The sequence below is a fragment of the Trachemys scripta genome, chromosome 16 (assembly GCF_013100865.1).
Source record: "Trachemys scripta elegans isolate TJP31775 chromosome 16, CAS_Tse_1.0, whole genome shotgun sequence".
Lineage (NCBI taxonomy): Eukaryota > Metazoa > Chordata > Testudines > Emydidae > Trachemys > Trachemys scripta.
The window spans coordinates 15,523,960-15,538,430 of NC_048313.1; the positions used below are offsets into that span (position 1 = coordinate 15,523,960).

The following is a 14,471-nucleotide window of genomic DNA, read 5'->3' on the forward strand; positions in this document are numbered from 1 at the left end:
GCCATTCGCTGGCCTGACTTGCCGAAGGTAAGCGGGGGGGGCTGCGCTGAGCGGTGACCTCTTGCCTGAAGAGACAGATCTGCGATTCTGACCCTTCGGGACCCCTGGCACTTCCCATGAGAGTCAGGGCATTAGCTCAGCATGCTGTCCCGGTCGTTCCATGCCACCTCCCTGCGTCCCCCGGGATGGGCTTGACTTCCCAGCGTTCGCTGTAGGGCGGTGTTGCTCTGAGCTGCTCGGCTGCCTTCCTCCCCAGAAGTGGCTGCATTTCACAGGGCGTTTCCGGAGCTTCCCAGTGTTCGTAAACCTGGAGAGAGCCGAGTGCATTCTCCCCAGTCTGTCAGTGGGATCCTAGCCCAACGCGGGATGCCGGCAAGAACGTGACCAGTTTGGGTCGCTCAGTAGCATGGTCTGTCTGGTTCCTCGGGCTGCCCTGCCGAGTCCCGTTTCCTGTCTTCCCCGCCGCTGCCTCTGCAGCTCCCGACTCGGTTTCCTTCCCAGCAAAAGCTCTTGTGTACCGCACCGTGCACGCCTGTTAAGGGTGCGTCCTCGCTGCAGGCTGCGCTCCGCGTTACCCTTCGGCTGGCGGCCCTCCCGTCGTGGCTAGGACGCTGACCAATGTGCCTCTCTCTCCTAGGACACCTTTGATATCAGGATTTTAATGGCGAAGTCTGTTAAATATACGGTCAACTTCTTAGAAGCCAAAGAAGGCGATTTGCACAGGTAGCTGTTTGCTCTTTCCTAGCGGGAGGGTGGGGAGGCGGGAGCTGATCTCCGCTCTCATGGACTGAGCCCAGCTGGCCGAGCGGGTGGCCGTGCAGGGTACCTTGACACGCGTGCCTGGCCCCTGGCGTTCCGATAGGTCCCAGTGAGGGGTGGCGGGGCAGGGGGGTCGTGTCATTAACCCCGCCTCCCCGTCTAACGTTTTGGTTACTGTGGAGGTGCCGCTGGCAGCCAGGACATTCAGAGCCGCAGCTTCCAGTCACTTTCAATCGTCACTCTGCGGTTCCTGCCCCAGCTCTGATCGAGGTTCCCGGTCACACGCCCACCCTCCCCTTCGCCCGCAGCTGAGGGGCTGGCACCTGGAGGGGAGACACCCCCATCTACCCTGTCAGCCACTGCAGCATTTAACATCCCAGAACGCAGTCCTGCGTCGCCCGCCCCCGGCAGGAACTCTCCCAGGATTGCTAGGGCTTTGTCCAACCTAGTCTGGAAATGCCTCCTCCGGGACTAGCGCGGGATTGAACCCTGAACGGAAACCCACCAGCCATCACGAGAGACCAAAGCTCAGTGCTGGGCGCTGTACGGTATTTATTAGGGGAATTAGGTAGTGCCCGGGAGCTCGTCACCCCCAGGCCCCATGTTGTGGTCACTGGTACAAACACAGACCGAAGACGGGCCCCGCCCCACAGAGCTCCAGTGGCCACAACCCAGTGCGCTGGAACGTGGGGGCTCCGTAGCTTCCGTCAAGTGCAGGGCCCCCCAACTGAGGGACTTGGCCTTGCGCCCTGGCCGGGGGGGTGCCGGAGGTGTGAACTGGGAAGGGATGATCCGCTGCCTGGCTGTGACCCCCCACACCTCTGGGCGCCTCTCCCCAGGTGCCCCCGCCCTGCGGCTAACTGCTTCTCTTTGGTTTGCAGGATAGAAATCCCCTTCAAGTTCCACATGTTGCATTCAGGTCTAGTCCACGGCTTGGCTTTCTGGTTTGATGTAGCCTTCATTGGTTCAATGTAAGTGGTGGGGCCTGCCCCTACCTCCCAGCACAGCTTGGGGTTTGTAAAACAAATAACTGGCTATCGCTCCTAGTCTACATTGCAAAGAACTGGCAAGTTCCAATTCCATTACCTTCTCACTTGTCTTCCTGTCTCGATAACCGTCCTCGCTTTCGCCTAACCCCGCTGCAGTGAGACCTCTTTAGAGAGAACTCTGAGCCCCGGTCTGGTCTGGTCTGATCGCCACTGGCCCATGGGGGGGGGGGGGGAGGGCGCTCCATGGGGAGCCTAAATTCCCCTGGGATCCTGGATATGCCACGCGATTGGGGTGGGGTGGAGGTTCTCCCTACAGATTCTTCCTAAAGAGATTTGACTGTAGCCCGTTCTGGCTGGCCTGAGCTGGCGTTTTGTTTTCGATACGTGTATGTTGACTGAAGATGCTTTGAATTTCTCGGTGCTTAACCTGGGTCGGCTCCAGGGCCCGGCAGGAGGGGAAAGGAGACGAGACGTGTCCCATCCCAACAAACTCTGGCAGCTCCTTCCGAGCCATAACGAGAGGCCTGGTCCTGCCCATCTTAACTGCATCAGTGCCTCTGGCACAAGTGTGATCCAGGAGATTGCACTAGTGCAATGCACCATCCTTCTGTATGGCAAAGCAGCTGGTCAGTTACCTGGACTGCTGTGCCCCCCTCTCGCTTGTCACTCGGTGCCCCTCGGGAACAGGGCTTCCCACGCCCCAGGGAGCTGCCGCTGCCCCTTCGCTCCTGGCAGATGAGACCGGGAACCTGAGCTGGAGGCTGGGACCGCAGAGATCTCGGTTCAGCCCCTCACCTCCCTGCGTGTGGGCTCCGTACTACCTGGCCCACTGCCTCTGGCCGGTGCCCCTGGCGGCTGGGCTCTGCTGGGCCGGCGGCTGCCACCTCGGGGATTTGCTTCAGGAGCTCATCCTTAGCGTAGCTGAGACTCCAATTTCCTTCCCCCCCCCCCCGGCTGGACGGGCCTGGTGGGACACTGCGGCTGGCGCTGCCCCTGTCCCCAGCACTGTGGGGTGGGAGGCGCCAGGGAACAGCCACGTGGGGCTGCAATGGGTTGCTTTACAACCCCCTTGGGCTAGCAGAGGGCGCCTCTGCCCCCACCTCCCTGTCCCCTGGTGGCGTGGCTGGCGTGGACGGTGCCCCGTGCTGCAGCCAGTCCCCGCGTCGGTTGCTAACAGGCGCCGTCCCCTCTCTCCTGCAGGATGACCGTGTGGCTCTCGACGGCCCCCACCGAGCCGCTGACCCACTGGTACCAGGTCCGGTGTCTGTTTCAGTCTCCGCTTTTCGCCAAAGCCGGGGACACGCTCTCAGGGACGTGCCTGCTCATCGCCAACAAGAGGTAAGGGCGGTGCGGGCCTGGGGCTGTGGGGGCTCCGGATCCCAGCATGCACTGCCCCTCGGCAACCTGACCCGCTCCTGGGCTGGTCTGTGGGTCCTGCCGCTGCGGGGCCCGGCCTGGGGCTGGGGGCCATCGGAAATGCCTTCCGTCGACTCAGCCACCGTCTCGAATGGCTTCCTCCCTGCGGCCGGCAGAGCGGGGCTGTCAGCCCCAGGTACAGCTGGGAGCCGAGGCCCCACAAGGCCCAGTGACGTGCTCAAGGTCACACGGAGCCTGTGGCAAGCAGGGGTTTGAGCCAGGTGCTGCTCTAACCACTGGGCAGCCCTCCCCTCTGCCCAGCCCTCCCCTGTCCTGCCCCACGTGCCTCCAAGCCCAGCTAGACCAGCAGCGACCGGAAGGCCTGTGAATCGAGTCGGTGGGGGGGGTCTCAGGCCAGTTCTCCTTGGGGGACATGCAAATTGCCCCCGCCCCGCCCTCCCCCCGCTAGCCTACTTGGGCGTCTCCTCTCCATGGCCAAGCCCTCAGCGCCCCCTTGCCAGCCCCTGCGCTGTCCCAGCACTAGGCCCAGCCCTGCCGGAGCTCGAATTCGCCCCGGGGGGCGTCTCTGTCCTGAGGTTTTTCCTCTTCCCCGGCTCGGCCCTGCCCAGCTCGCTGGTGTCTCCTGCTCCGGCAGGGCCGGGTCCATCTCTGACGTGCGTCTCCCTCTCTGCAGACAAAGCTACGACATCAGTATTGTCGCCCAGGTGGATCAGACGGGTTCCAAGTCCAGCAACCTCCTCGACTTGAAAAACCCCTTCTTCAGGTACGGCCCTGCCCTGCGAGCCGGCTGCAACTGGGGCACCCCCCCCCCCCGGGGCCCTGGCCCCATTTACCCTCTGGGGGGGGCCTTGTGCCGACCTGGCTGGCTGGGCAGCAGTGCATCCCCCTGCAGCGAGCCGAGGTTTCTCCCGTAGCCCCGCCAGGCCTCGCTGACGTGTCATCACGTGTCTCTCAGGTACACGGGCTCGACTCCTTCCCCCCCGCCGGGCTCCCACTACACGTCTCCGTCAGAGAACATGTGGAACACGGGCGGCGCCTACAACATGAGCACGGGGATGGGCGTGTCCGGTAACGTACCCTGCTCTCCAGGGCCCCTGGGGCGGGTGGGCAGTGGGCTGGGGGAGCGGGGAGCCCCCGGGGCGAGCGGGCTGGGGGGTGTGGGGAGCCCCCGGGGCCGGCGACTGCAGACACACAACCCGCCTTGTGCCGAAGCAGCATTAATTGGCTGCTGGATCCATGTCCCGCTGAGTTGCCAGTGGTGCCGGCCGGACCCATGGAAAGGGCCTTGCTCCGGTCGCTGCCCCAGAGCCATGGTGCGGGCAGCCCTGCCCACTCCCAGCCACGCCCCTCCTGCTCCGGGCACTGCCATTGGTCTGTGCTTCCCCTTGGGAAATGTGGGGGATCAGCACCTGGTACCCCCCAAGACAGGCCTCTGCCGAGCTGGGATCGGCTCACCGGGGATGGGACCTTGGGGAAAACCCCCCCTTCCCCTGGTGCAGGGCTGGGCACGTCTGTCCGTCCTCCCCTCCCCCCGCCAGCTGGGAGCTGCCAGGGCTCCAAGGAGGGTTCCTTGCTGCGGGACTCGTCCTCTGAGCCTCCGGGAGGCACCCGCAGCCTCCGTCCCAGTGGGGAAACTGAGGCTGCGAGCAGCAGAGTGACTGGCTCCGTCTGAGCCTCCAGACCGTCCCCTGCATCCCGCCATGGGCACAGGGACCCAGCCACTGCAACGTGTCCTGGAGCCCTGGATTGGGGCCTCCGGGGCTGATCCGTGGCCGGCTTCTCTCCAGCTCCCTCTTGGGGCAAGTCCTGGAACCGCCTCCCAGCGTGGAAGCTGCTGCCCACCCGCAGTCTCCCCGGGCCCCGAGGCTGCTGCGCTGCCCTCACCTGTGCTGGGGACGTGCTGCCGGGCCCTGGCCCTGGGACCCAGAGCCTGCAAGCAGGGGCATGGGGCTGCTAGGCAAAGCTGCTCCCTCTGGCCTCAGTCCTGGGGTGGCTGAGCTGGGCTGGCCCAGTGCCCGGCCCTCCCCAGGGCTGAGACCCCTGAACCCAGCCCCAGGGACTGTCCCAGGCTGCCCTGGCCTGCGGTTCCCCTCAAGCCAGGCCCCCCTGGCGCCAGTGCTGGGCAAATCCCGGCCAATCCTAGGCTGGGGACCCCTCGGCCGCAGGGGGGCAGACGCTGAGGTCCTTGGATAGATTCTCTGGTTTTGGGATCCCCAGTGCTGCGGCTTGGGGGGGGGGGCACATCCCCTTGCCGAACCCTCCCCATCTCTCCCCCTTGGTGCAGGGATGCCCACCGCCTACGACCTCAGCAGTGTTATTACCGGCGGCTCCAACGTCGGCCACAACAACTTGATTCCTCTAGGTGAGTCTCCACATCTGAATGGGAATCCCCTGGGGGGTGGGGTGCAGGGGGCCCTGGTTGGGGGTCGCTGGGGGACATGGCCCCTGGCAGCTCTGGGCTCCAGTCATGGCAGAGGGTTTGATGGGTGGCTCTGGGGGAGGCCCCAGCTCGCTTCAGCCAGCAGGTGCCACGGTGTCCCGTTAATTAGGGGTAGTGCCTGGGCCCCACTGAGATGGGGGGCAGGCCCAGACCCTGCTGCGAAGGGCCCCCATCGCGCCGGGCGCTGCACGCTCAGGCTGAACGTCAAGTCAGAGCCGTGTCCCTAAGGCCCCCGTGTCGCGCTGACTCCCGGCGTCGTCTCCCTGCTCCAGGCGTTGCAGCCGGGGGAGCTGGATTTCAGTGCGTGGCGCTGCAGCCCCGGGCGCGAAGGCTCAGCTCCACTCTCACCAATCCGGGGGGCGGTGCCACTGCCCTGGAGCGGAGGAGCTGGGCAGAGCCCAACCCCCGGGGGGCAGGGTCGCCCCAGGGTCTCCACCTGCAGCCCATTCACTCGGTCGCCACAGGCCAGGAACAAATGGGCCCTGAGAGCCCAGCTGGGAGTGGCTTTTCGGGGGGACAGCAGCGCCTGCTGCTGGCAGGTTGTGGGGGTGCGGCTGTAACCCTCGGATGTTGAGCAGCCGCTAGCCCCTGGGCCAGTGGGAGGCACAGAGCTCCGTGGGCACAGGCCTGTGCTGCCAGGGGGGGCCAGGGAGGCCGGCCCCTCCCCTGCTCACGCAGCATCTCCCCTGTCTCCCTGCAGCGGCCAGCGCGGGAATTGTCAATCACACGCACTCCAGGATGGGCTCCATCATGAGCACCGGCATCGTCCCAGGTACCGCGCCCGGCTCCGTTCCCCAGGGATCTCAGCTTCCTGAGGGCGTCCTCCCGCCTCCCCTGCTGCCCGCCATGTGCCTGTAACTCGGGCATTGGCCCGACTGCGGAGTCCCCTCTGCTCTCCCCGGCAGCCCCCAGCGGCGCTGCCCCCTCTCCTGGGGTGGGCGGATCTAACGGCGACTTCTCTTGTCTCCTCCGCAGGCTCCTCCGGCAGCCAGAGCGGAGGCGGTTCGAGCGCTCACTACCCAGTCAACAGCCAGTTCACCATGGGGGGCCCTGCCATCTCCATGGCCTCCCCCATGTCCATCACCACCAACACAATGCATTACGGGAGCTAAAACATCTTTGCCCCGTCTCTGAACTGACAGCGCCAGGAAACCAAATGAAGACGCCCCCTCCCCCTCTCTCCCCGCGTGCCGGCTTGCTGGGGCCGTTTTTATCGGCCCACGAGCCCAACCTGCCCCTCGGCTCCTCTGCTCTTTGATATCGGACTTGGACAGTTTTTTATGAAATGTCGAACCTCAGATTCTCCGCCCGTGTCGCGCCCCCAGTGCTAGCTGCCCCCTGCCACCCGATCATGTAGCAAGTCCTTTTAGTTCGCCATCTTCCATAATCGCCGGGGCTGGGCCGGTCGGCAGCCACGGCTCCTGGCCGGGTGTTTTGCAGAGATGGCCTTGTGCGGCCCCCACGATTCCTCCCTAGCCGCAGCTCTGGGGCTTTCAGGCCCAGTACCCTGGCCTTGCCTCACTCCCTGCTGGTGCGGGGCGGCTGGGCTGGGCCGTTGTCACCAGGAAGTCAGAGGCGAGGCTGGCGGAGGAGCCCACTGGAGCTCCTGCCCCAGCAAACCCCATGCCTCGAGGGGAGGGTTTTTTATCACCCCAGCCCTTGTCTCTGCGGGGGCCTGGCTGCTCATCAAGGCAGCTGTGACCAGCAGGCCTGGTACGTGCCTCGTGGGAAATGCCAGGGTGGCAGGCGAGCGTTCAACCCACCTTGAATGTCCCCAAACCCGGGCTGCCGGCTCCCTAACTCCCTTGTGCTCTGGGGAGGGACAGTGCCAGCATCTGCTGCCAGCTCCCCGGCCCCTCTGAGCAGCTGGCTGGAGCCCGCTGGGTCACCCTGCCCCCTCCCCTGGCAGAGCAGAGCCAACCTTGCCCACGTCCCTGGTGCTAGCTGCCGGGGCCTGGAGCTGTGGCGTCTGTGGAAGCCCCTGTAGCCCCTCTAGGACAGTGCAGTCCGGTAGTGTAACCGCCACCCAGGTAGAGCGCGGATTGGTTTTCGTTTTGTTTCCTTTCCAAGAACCCCCGTGGTGATTTTTCGAAAGGATTTTGCAGGGACCCCTCTGGAGAAAACGAAATAAATGAATTATGTGTTTCACAGGGGCAGTTTCCTTCAGCTCTCAGCCGGCCCTGCCGCGCTGGGCTGCCCAGGGGGCGCAGTAAAGCAGGAGTGGTTCGAAGGGCTGTTGGCATGGGGTGGGGGTTGATGCCCCTCACCAGACGCAGCTTCCCTGCAGCCATCAGTGCCGGGCTGTTCTCCCAGTCTCCGCCGGCAGGGGAAGGAACCCAGCCAGGCTGAGTGACACCACAAGCCCCCTCAACACAGGAACCAGCCCCAGTTGTTTATTTCAATCACCTTTGCATAGAAAACAGCTGACAGCTCCCAGTCCTTGGGCCTTGCCCAGGGAGCAGCTGGAACTGCCCCTGCCCCCCTCCCCCCCCCGCCCTCGAGATGGGGGTGCTGGTGAGTACCTCGCCTGGCAGAATTCCCTGTGTTCCATCCCAGCCTCCCCAGCAGAGCTGGGGCTGGGTTACGTGGGAAGCTCCCGGGGTGAAGGGCAGCGGTGCCGAATCAGAACCTGGCAGTGGGCTGCAAACGCCGGCCCTGGGGCCAGCAGAGGTGTCGGGCTCCCTGTGCCGCAGGGATGCCCCGAGAGCAGGGCCCGGGCTCTGTCCTGGCAGGATGCCTGCCACTGACCGAGGCAGGGGCTAGCTAGGGCCCGGTGCGTGCTGGTCGGGGCCCGATGTGTGCTGGTCTGGGCACAAGCTCATTCCCCTAGTCCCAGCTGGGAATGAGACGTGCCGAATGTCCCGGGCTCAGCCGCTAGCCAAGCTGCCGCCCCGTCCCTGTGCAGCGTCGGGGAGAGGCCGGAGGCTGGGTCCGGGCTGTCACCTGCGCCCAGTGCTGGGGGATCCACACCTACAAAAGCAGAAGCCCAGCGTGAGCGGGATGCGGTTACAAATCTCCACCCCCCCCCCCAGAGCTCAGCCCAGGCGGGGTCCCCCGGCGCCGACTTTCCCAGCAACGGCCAGTTTGGCCATTGGGCCCAGCCCCACAGGGAGCTCCGTGGCTGGAGGGGGCCGGCACTAATCCAGCCCCTCAGAAGACCAGACCCTTCCCAGCTGCTCGGGCTCCCCAGTTTTGAGGACAGAGATTGAGGCCGAAGATATTGCTGTGGGGAAACTGAGGCAGGGGGGCCTGCCTCAGAGCTGCTGGCCCATCCCCCACTCCCAAGGAGCAAGTTCTGCCTCTTTCCAGCACCCGCAGCCCCCCCTTCCTCCACCTGCACGTTCCCCCCCGGGCCTGAGTTCTCGTGCAGTCTTACCTCACTGGCGGAGGGGGGCCGAGGCATTGGCTGGGTGAGGGAGCAGCACCGGGGGCTGCTGGGCTGTGACCAGGGGGTGCAGGGAAGGGATGGTGCTGGGCAGCGTCTGGAAAAAATAGAGCTGGAAAAAACAGGAGAGTATGATCAGCTGGGGTGGAACTGGCCCTGCCCCTCTGGCTGATTCGGAGGGTCGGTCATGCCCTGCAGAGCACCTGCCCCAAGGGGGGGAACTATGGCCTCCGGACCACAGCGCACCTCCCACTCTGAGGCTGGACAAAAGCCCTCTCTCCCAGAGCTTCCGTGCCTCAGTTTCCCCATCTGTACTGGCGGCTGGGGCCAGTACCATAACCCACACAGGGCCCCCGCAACTCCGGGCCTGCATCTCCTCTTGCAGCCGCACCGCTGGAGAGCACAGGAGCCGCCGAGGCCCCGCGGCTCTCTCCTCCCCCCACCGCCCCCCAGGACTGAGCTAACGGCCACGCAGGGCGGCCCCGTTCAGACCTTGCAGCCGACGGCCAGCAGCACATGGAGCGAGACGATGGCGGCCAGCGTGGCCAGTGTGGCCGGCTTGCTGTCGGAGCGGAGCAGCGGCCAGAAGGCGAGAACCAGCACAGCGCCGGAGAGCGCCGCGGCGACGGCCAGCAGGAGCCACTGAAGCCAGGCAGCCGGGATCAGCCACAGGATCTGCCGGGGTGGGGAGAGAAGGAAGAGGGGGGTCAGCCCCCCCCAACCACCGGCCCCGAGGGAGGCGGGGCCCCGAGGGCCGGGTTTAGCCCGGAGCAGCGTGGGGGGGGGGGGGCTGCTCACCGAGGTGGGGATGTAGACGAAGAGCGAGTAGCCGTACACACAGACCGTCTCCAGGAAGCTATAGGAACCCACGTGCACGCTGAGTCCCTTGCGCCACTGCAGGTAGCCCCAGAGGGCCAGAGGTACCAGCCAGGCGTAGCAGTAGGTCACCAGCCCGGCGATGGTCACTGGGGCGAGGGCAGAGACGCTGGTGACCGCCGGGCAGGGGGGAGCCAGAGCTCTGCCCCCCAGCCCACAGATACCAGCAAAGACAAACAGAGCCAGGGAGAGAACCCAGGAGTCCTGGCTCCCAGCCCCCCCCATTCTAACTGCTATCTGTGCTGCCGTTCACAGCCAGTGGGGAGGGGAGTGGGTTAGAGGGTGGTGGGGCTGGAAGCCAGGACTCCTGGGTTCTGTCTTGGCTCTGGGAAGGGAGTGGGGATGAGTGGTTAAAGCAGGGGGCTGGGGGCCAGGACTCCTGGGTTCTCTCCCCGGCTCTGGGAGAGGAGTGGGGTCGAGTGGTTAGAGCAGGGGGCTGGAAGCCAGGACTCCTGGGTTCTCTACCGGCTCTGGGAGGGGAGTGGGCTCTGGTGGTTAGAGGAGGGGGGGAGGCGCCAGGACTCCTGGGTTCTGTTCACACTTCGTACGCGCTGTGTGGCCCCTGGGGGAAGTCTCCCCGCTGGCTCTCACCTTTGTGGAACTGGGGGCTGTAGTGGAAGGAGGGGTCGCCCCGTTTCTCCAGGGCGTGGGACACGTTGCTGCTGACGGCGAGCGTGAAGGCCAGCGTGGCACAGATCCAGAAGGGCCCTGGGGAGGCAGGTGGGGAAGGGGGTTAGGAGGCGCGTCGACAGGAGCCAGACACCAAGCTGCCCTGCACCCATCAGCCCTCAGGGCTCGCCCCAGATCCCAGCGTGGAAGCTGACCCAGGACGGCCCAGGCGCCGGTCAGGGGTGCGGCCGTCTCTGCCTCAGAGCCGCGAAGAAGGGGGCGCGGGTTAGCTGAGTGACGAGTGAGCCCCTCGGCTCCCACTGGGAACCCCGGGATGTCCGGGGGCTGCAGCTCGGTCTGGCCTCGCCGTACTCACCGTACAGGTCAGGGTTGTTCCGTAAATGGTGCCGTACGAAGTTCTTCCCAGGCAACGGCAGCAGAGACCCCTTTATCCTGTCCAGCACCTGGCGGATGGGAACAGACCAGGGTTAGTGGGACGTCTCCGGAGCCACCACTGCTTACTGTATTTGGCCTGCGAGCTCCGCGGGCCAGCGCCTACCACAAGAGGGACCTGCCCTTAGGACGATACCAGCAAAACTCCCCTTTACCCTCCCCGCCCCCCGGGACACCCCGAGTTACAGGCTCCAGGCTGGGCTCACGGGGCGCAGGGAGCTGGCCTGTGCTATGCAAGAGGTTGGACGAGACCCACAATGATCGACGCATTCCCCTGTTTCTCAGCTGGGACCGTGCCATGGGGCTAGTCTGTGTCGATCTGGTCCCACTTCCCCGGCCTCGGGGCCCAGCCCAACGCTGCAGGCCGGTCGCAGAGATGGCAGGGAAAAGGAAGCGGAGGTTAAGGCATTCAGCTCCTCGGTCGAGCGGCAGAGCGCAGGGCAGAGAGCTCGTCCGCCCCTCTAGGGGGGTGTAACAGTGAGAGCCACCCCCAGGGACGAGTCTGGCCTGGCCCGAGCTCAAGCTGCAGCAGCTCCTGGTGTTTCGCTGTGGAGAGCCAGGATTCAACGCCCGGGAGCGGGTGACCCGTTTCCAGCCAAACCACGCAGGTTCTGAGCACCGAGAAGGCAAATGCTCAGACGCGCTGGCTTGGGGCCTAAACCTCTGGCCAGGCCTCAGCGGTGCTAGTCACTGGAAACTTTTGTTTTAGGAGCCTTTTCCCTTCAGCAAGTGCCGACCGGGGGTCCAACTGTAACTACCCGCCTCAGTTCGGTCTAAACTCGGCCAAGGGCCAACCCCCGTCGGGCCGGGCGCTGCCGAGAGACATGAGAGACGCTCCCTGCCCTGAAGACCAAGGAAGGGTCATTTCCCAGGCAGGGAACTCCCCCGGAGTGACTTGCCAAGGTTGTGGCAGAGCCAGGAACACCCTAACCACAAGACCAAGCTCCTTGCCAGGGGGCTGCATCTGCCGCCATGGAACGGTGTGTCCATCCAGGGACGTCCCTGCCTACCCCGAGTGCAGGTCTATGTCCTGCCTCCCTGGGAAATGGAGCCGCCACCCTCTTGCGGGAGGCTGACGGGCTGGGCCTTTCCGGCCAGCCTCCAAGGGCTGCCGCAGCCAGGTTGCCATGAGGGCCCGTTTCCCCTCCAAGCTCTCCCCAGTTTTGCTGCTCTCGCCTGCGTCACTTTCCAGCCGCCCGGCGGAAACGCTCGACAGGGAGATTCTGTTACCTGGTAGGTGTCGACATCAAAGAAAGTCTGGTAGTAGTCGAAGGTCCAGAAACTGGGTGGCTTCTTCTGGCCGCTCAGGAGCTGCGTGGATGAAAAGGCGCGTGACTGGCTGGTCCTCGGCCCACGTGCCAGACAGCCAAGTCTGCCTTGCGGCAGAGATCGGAGCTGCGGCCAGGACCCTCTGTGATCGCAGACAAGCCGTCAGCCTTTCTGCTGGACCCGGGGATCAGGGTCGATTTCTGGCACGGCTGAGTCCCTCCCCCTCTCGTTCCTCGGCTGTGGCCATCGGAACCAGGGTTCTTCTCGGCAGCCAGACAGGGCCCCGATTCAGGGAAGGGCTTAAGCACGTGCTTGGGCCCCACCCAGCTCCGTCTGGGCCGGTGGTTTTGGCAATGAGGATACTCGGGCTGGGAGCCCGTCCAGGCTGCCTCAAGCGGCAAATGGCAACGAGTCACTACTGACTGGGCAGCTGGGGCCCTGGGAAGGGGTGGGGCTGACGCCCTCGAGAGGGGAAAGACCCTGTAGCCCAGGCCAGCCAATCCCTGTCCCCGCTCAGCTTTTCCTCTCACCTCAGTTTGATCTGTCTCCTCCCCTAACTCGCCCTCCTGGTAGCCGGTGCTCACATTCACGGCCACGTGGCTTTGCCGCTCGCTGATGCTGGTGGTTGTGGCATCAGGGTTCACGGACAGCAAGTCGGCTGCCTCGTCGAATTCTGCAGGGAAACCCCCAGCGATCAGAACAGGTTGGAAATCGGCGTCCACGGCCCTGGGATCTCATTGGCTGGCAGCCGCGGCCCAAGCCCTGCTCTGGAGCTCCCAGGGCAGACTAAAGCCCTGTCCGTTCTCGACGGTGCTGGCTCAGATCTGCCCAAACCCGGGTGAAATCCCTGTATCCAACCTGCCCGTGTGCAGCCCCGGCCAAGCCTCCGAAGCACATCCACTATCGTCCCCCTCAAAGGGTCCAGACCCCCCTCTCCTCCCCGGGGAGGCCCAAGTCGCAGCCAGAAAGAGGAAGAGAAGGGAGGGGCCAATTAGCTCTTTTCTTACTTGATGGATTTCAGGTAGGACAGAGCAGGGGCTAGGTCAGATTAGGAACCCAAATATCACCAGCCGGGGTCAGCCTCCCAGACTGGCCAGGCCCAGCTGCTGCAGAGGAAGATGGAAAAAGCCCTGCCGGTGGCAGCGATGGGATAACCTGCCCCCAGGGACAGTTCGCTCCTGATCACAGGTTAGATCAAGCGCTGAAGCACCTTCCTAACTTGCTTATTTACTGTTCTGACTCTGGACACTTTGTGTTCCCCATAACAAAGTCTAGACCCTCTTTCAGGATATTCTTGTGGTGGTGAGTTCCGCAGGCTAACTTTGGCCAATCACTGCATGGCTTTGCTTTAATCAAAATAATACTCCCTCGTTCTCACATAGCATTTTTCATCCACTGGTCTCACAACGGAGTCAGTATCATTATTCCCATTTACAGGGGAAACTGAGGCAGGGAGAGGGGAAGTAACTTGTCCAAGGTGACCCAGCAGGCCAGTGGCGGAGGTAGGCACAGAACCCAGGTCTCCTCAGCACCCGCCCAGTGCTGAGCCCGAGGGGGAAATGAGCTAACAGGACAGATCTGGGGGAGGAAGGTGGCTCCAGGCCTGAGATGCAGAGTAGCTCCTGAAATGCACCAGCCTCTAACCCACATTTTCAGGGGGTGATGTTCAGCACAACGAGGGGAGACCCAACTACGTTACCTGGGGGAGTTTGGAATCCCACGTGAGAAACCACAGACGAAAATCCCCCTCTCCTCCTCCTCCTTCCCCCCCCCCGAATTGCCACTTTACGGAAAGCAAACGCTCACCATGAAACTTGAGCTCATCTGACGTGGCCATTGCTGCAGTTATCGCATGTCCGGGACTCCGCTGCCGGGGCAAAGCAAACAGCACTTGTCACGGGCGGCTGGGAACAGCTAGGCGCTGGGCCCCTATGGGGCACGACATCGGTTCATGTTCTCGCCCCACGGAGCAGGGGGGGAGACCAGTCACCGAGAAGGGAAAGTGACTTGCCCAGGGTCGCACAAGGAGTCAGTGATGGCACCCAGGTGGCCTGAGTCAACCCAGTTCCAGCCACCAGACGACGCTCCCTCCCAGAGCTGGGAACGAAACCCAGGAGGCCGGACTGCCGCCCCCCAGCTCCTGCCACTCGGAAGCTACTTCCCCTTGGGTGCAGGCATTTCATGCCAGGCAGCGGGCGAGGTCCCTTTAGCGCTTGGGTTTCCCGGCACGTCCGAGGCAGGGGCACAATCATCTCCAAAGCACCAAGGCACCAGCTGGGCCAGGAACCTGGAGCGGGGGGGCAGTGGGGGGGGC

The 14,471-nt window shown here is 64.3% G+C and overlaps 3 protein-coding genes across 3 annotated transcripts in view; 2 read left to right on the forward strand and 1 right to left on the reverse strand.

Annotated features, from left to right (window-relative positions):
* Nucleotides 1-7,713, forward strand: part of CARM1 (coactivator associated arginine methyltransferase 1) — a gene marked incomplete at its 5' end in the record, with an annotated part of 28,743 nt that extends 21,030 nt beyond the window's left edge. The window contains 8 exon segments of the mRNA XM_034792286.1: nucleotides 638-723; nucleotides 1,641-1,730; nucleotides 2,949-3,086; nucleotides 3,799-3,888; nucleotides 4,081-4,193; nucleotides 5,410-5,487; nucleotides 6,266-6,337; nucleotides 6,541-7,713. Of these exon segments, the coding sequence (XP_034648177.1) occupies nucleotides 638-723; nucleotides 1,641-1,730; nucleotides 2,949-3,086; nucleotides 3,799-3,888; nucleotides 4,081-4,193; nucleotides 5,410-5,487; nucleotides 6,266-6,337; nucleotides 6,541-6,677 (804 nt within the window).
* A 219-nt stretch (nucleotides 7,714-7,932) lies between these two features.
* YIPF2 (Yip1 domain family member 2) lies at nucleotides 7,933-14,396 on the reverse strand. Its single transcript, XM_034792287.1, has 10 exons — nucleotides 14,169-14,396; nucleotides 13,964-14,024; nucleotides 12,688-12,830; nucleotides 12,119-12,199; nucleotides 10,812-10,899; nucleotides 10,418-10,534; nucleotides 9,749-9,915; nucleotides 9,443-9,625; nucleotides 8,942-9,062; nucleotides 7,933-8,535 (listed from the first exon to the last, which is right to left on the reverse strand). The coding sequence occupies exons 2-9, from the start codon at nucleotides 13,992-13,994 to the stop codon at nucleotides 8,943-8,945; spliced, it is 930 nt and encodes a 309-aa protein (XP_034648178.1). The 5' UTR covers nucleotides 13,995-14,024; nucleotides 14,169-14,396; the 3' UTR covers nucleotides 7,933-8,535; nucleotide 8,942.
* TIMM29 (translocase of inner mitochondrial membrane 29) overlaps nucleotides 14,089-14,471 on the forward strand; it is a 2,351-nt gene continuing 1,968 nt past the window's right edge. The window contains exon 1 of the mRNA XM_034792796.1: nucleotides 14,089-14,104. Within this exon, the coding sequence (XP_034648687.1) occupies nucleotides 14,089-14,104 (16 nt within the window). The remainder of the gene's footprint in view (nucleotides 14,105-14,471) is intronic.

What these genes read in the sequence shown, in the direction of transcription:
- YIPF2 (XM_034792287.1), bottom strand. Translation starts at nt 13,994, where the DNA reads ATGGCCACGTCAGATGAGCTCAAGTTTCATG. An exon ending in AGATGAGCTCAAGTTTCATG is followed by an intron (nt 12,831 to 13,963) that starts GTGAGCGTTTGC and finishes GTTTCCCTGCAG; the next exon opens with AATTCGACGAGGCAGCCGAC. An exon ending in TCGTCTACATCCCCACCTCG is followed by an intron (nt 9,626 to 9,748) that starts GTGAGCAGCCCC and finishes CCACCCCGGCAG; the next exon opens with ATCCTGTGGCTGATCCCGGC.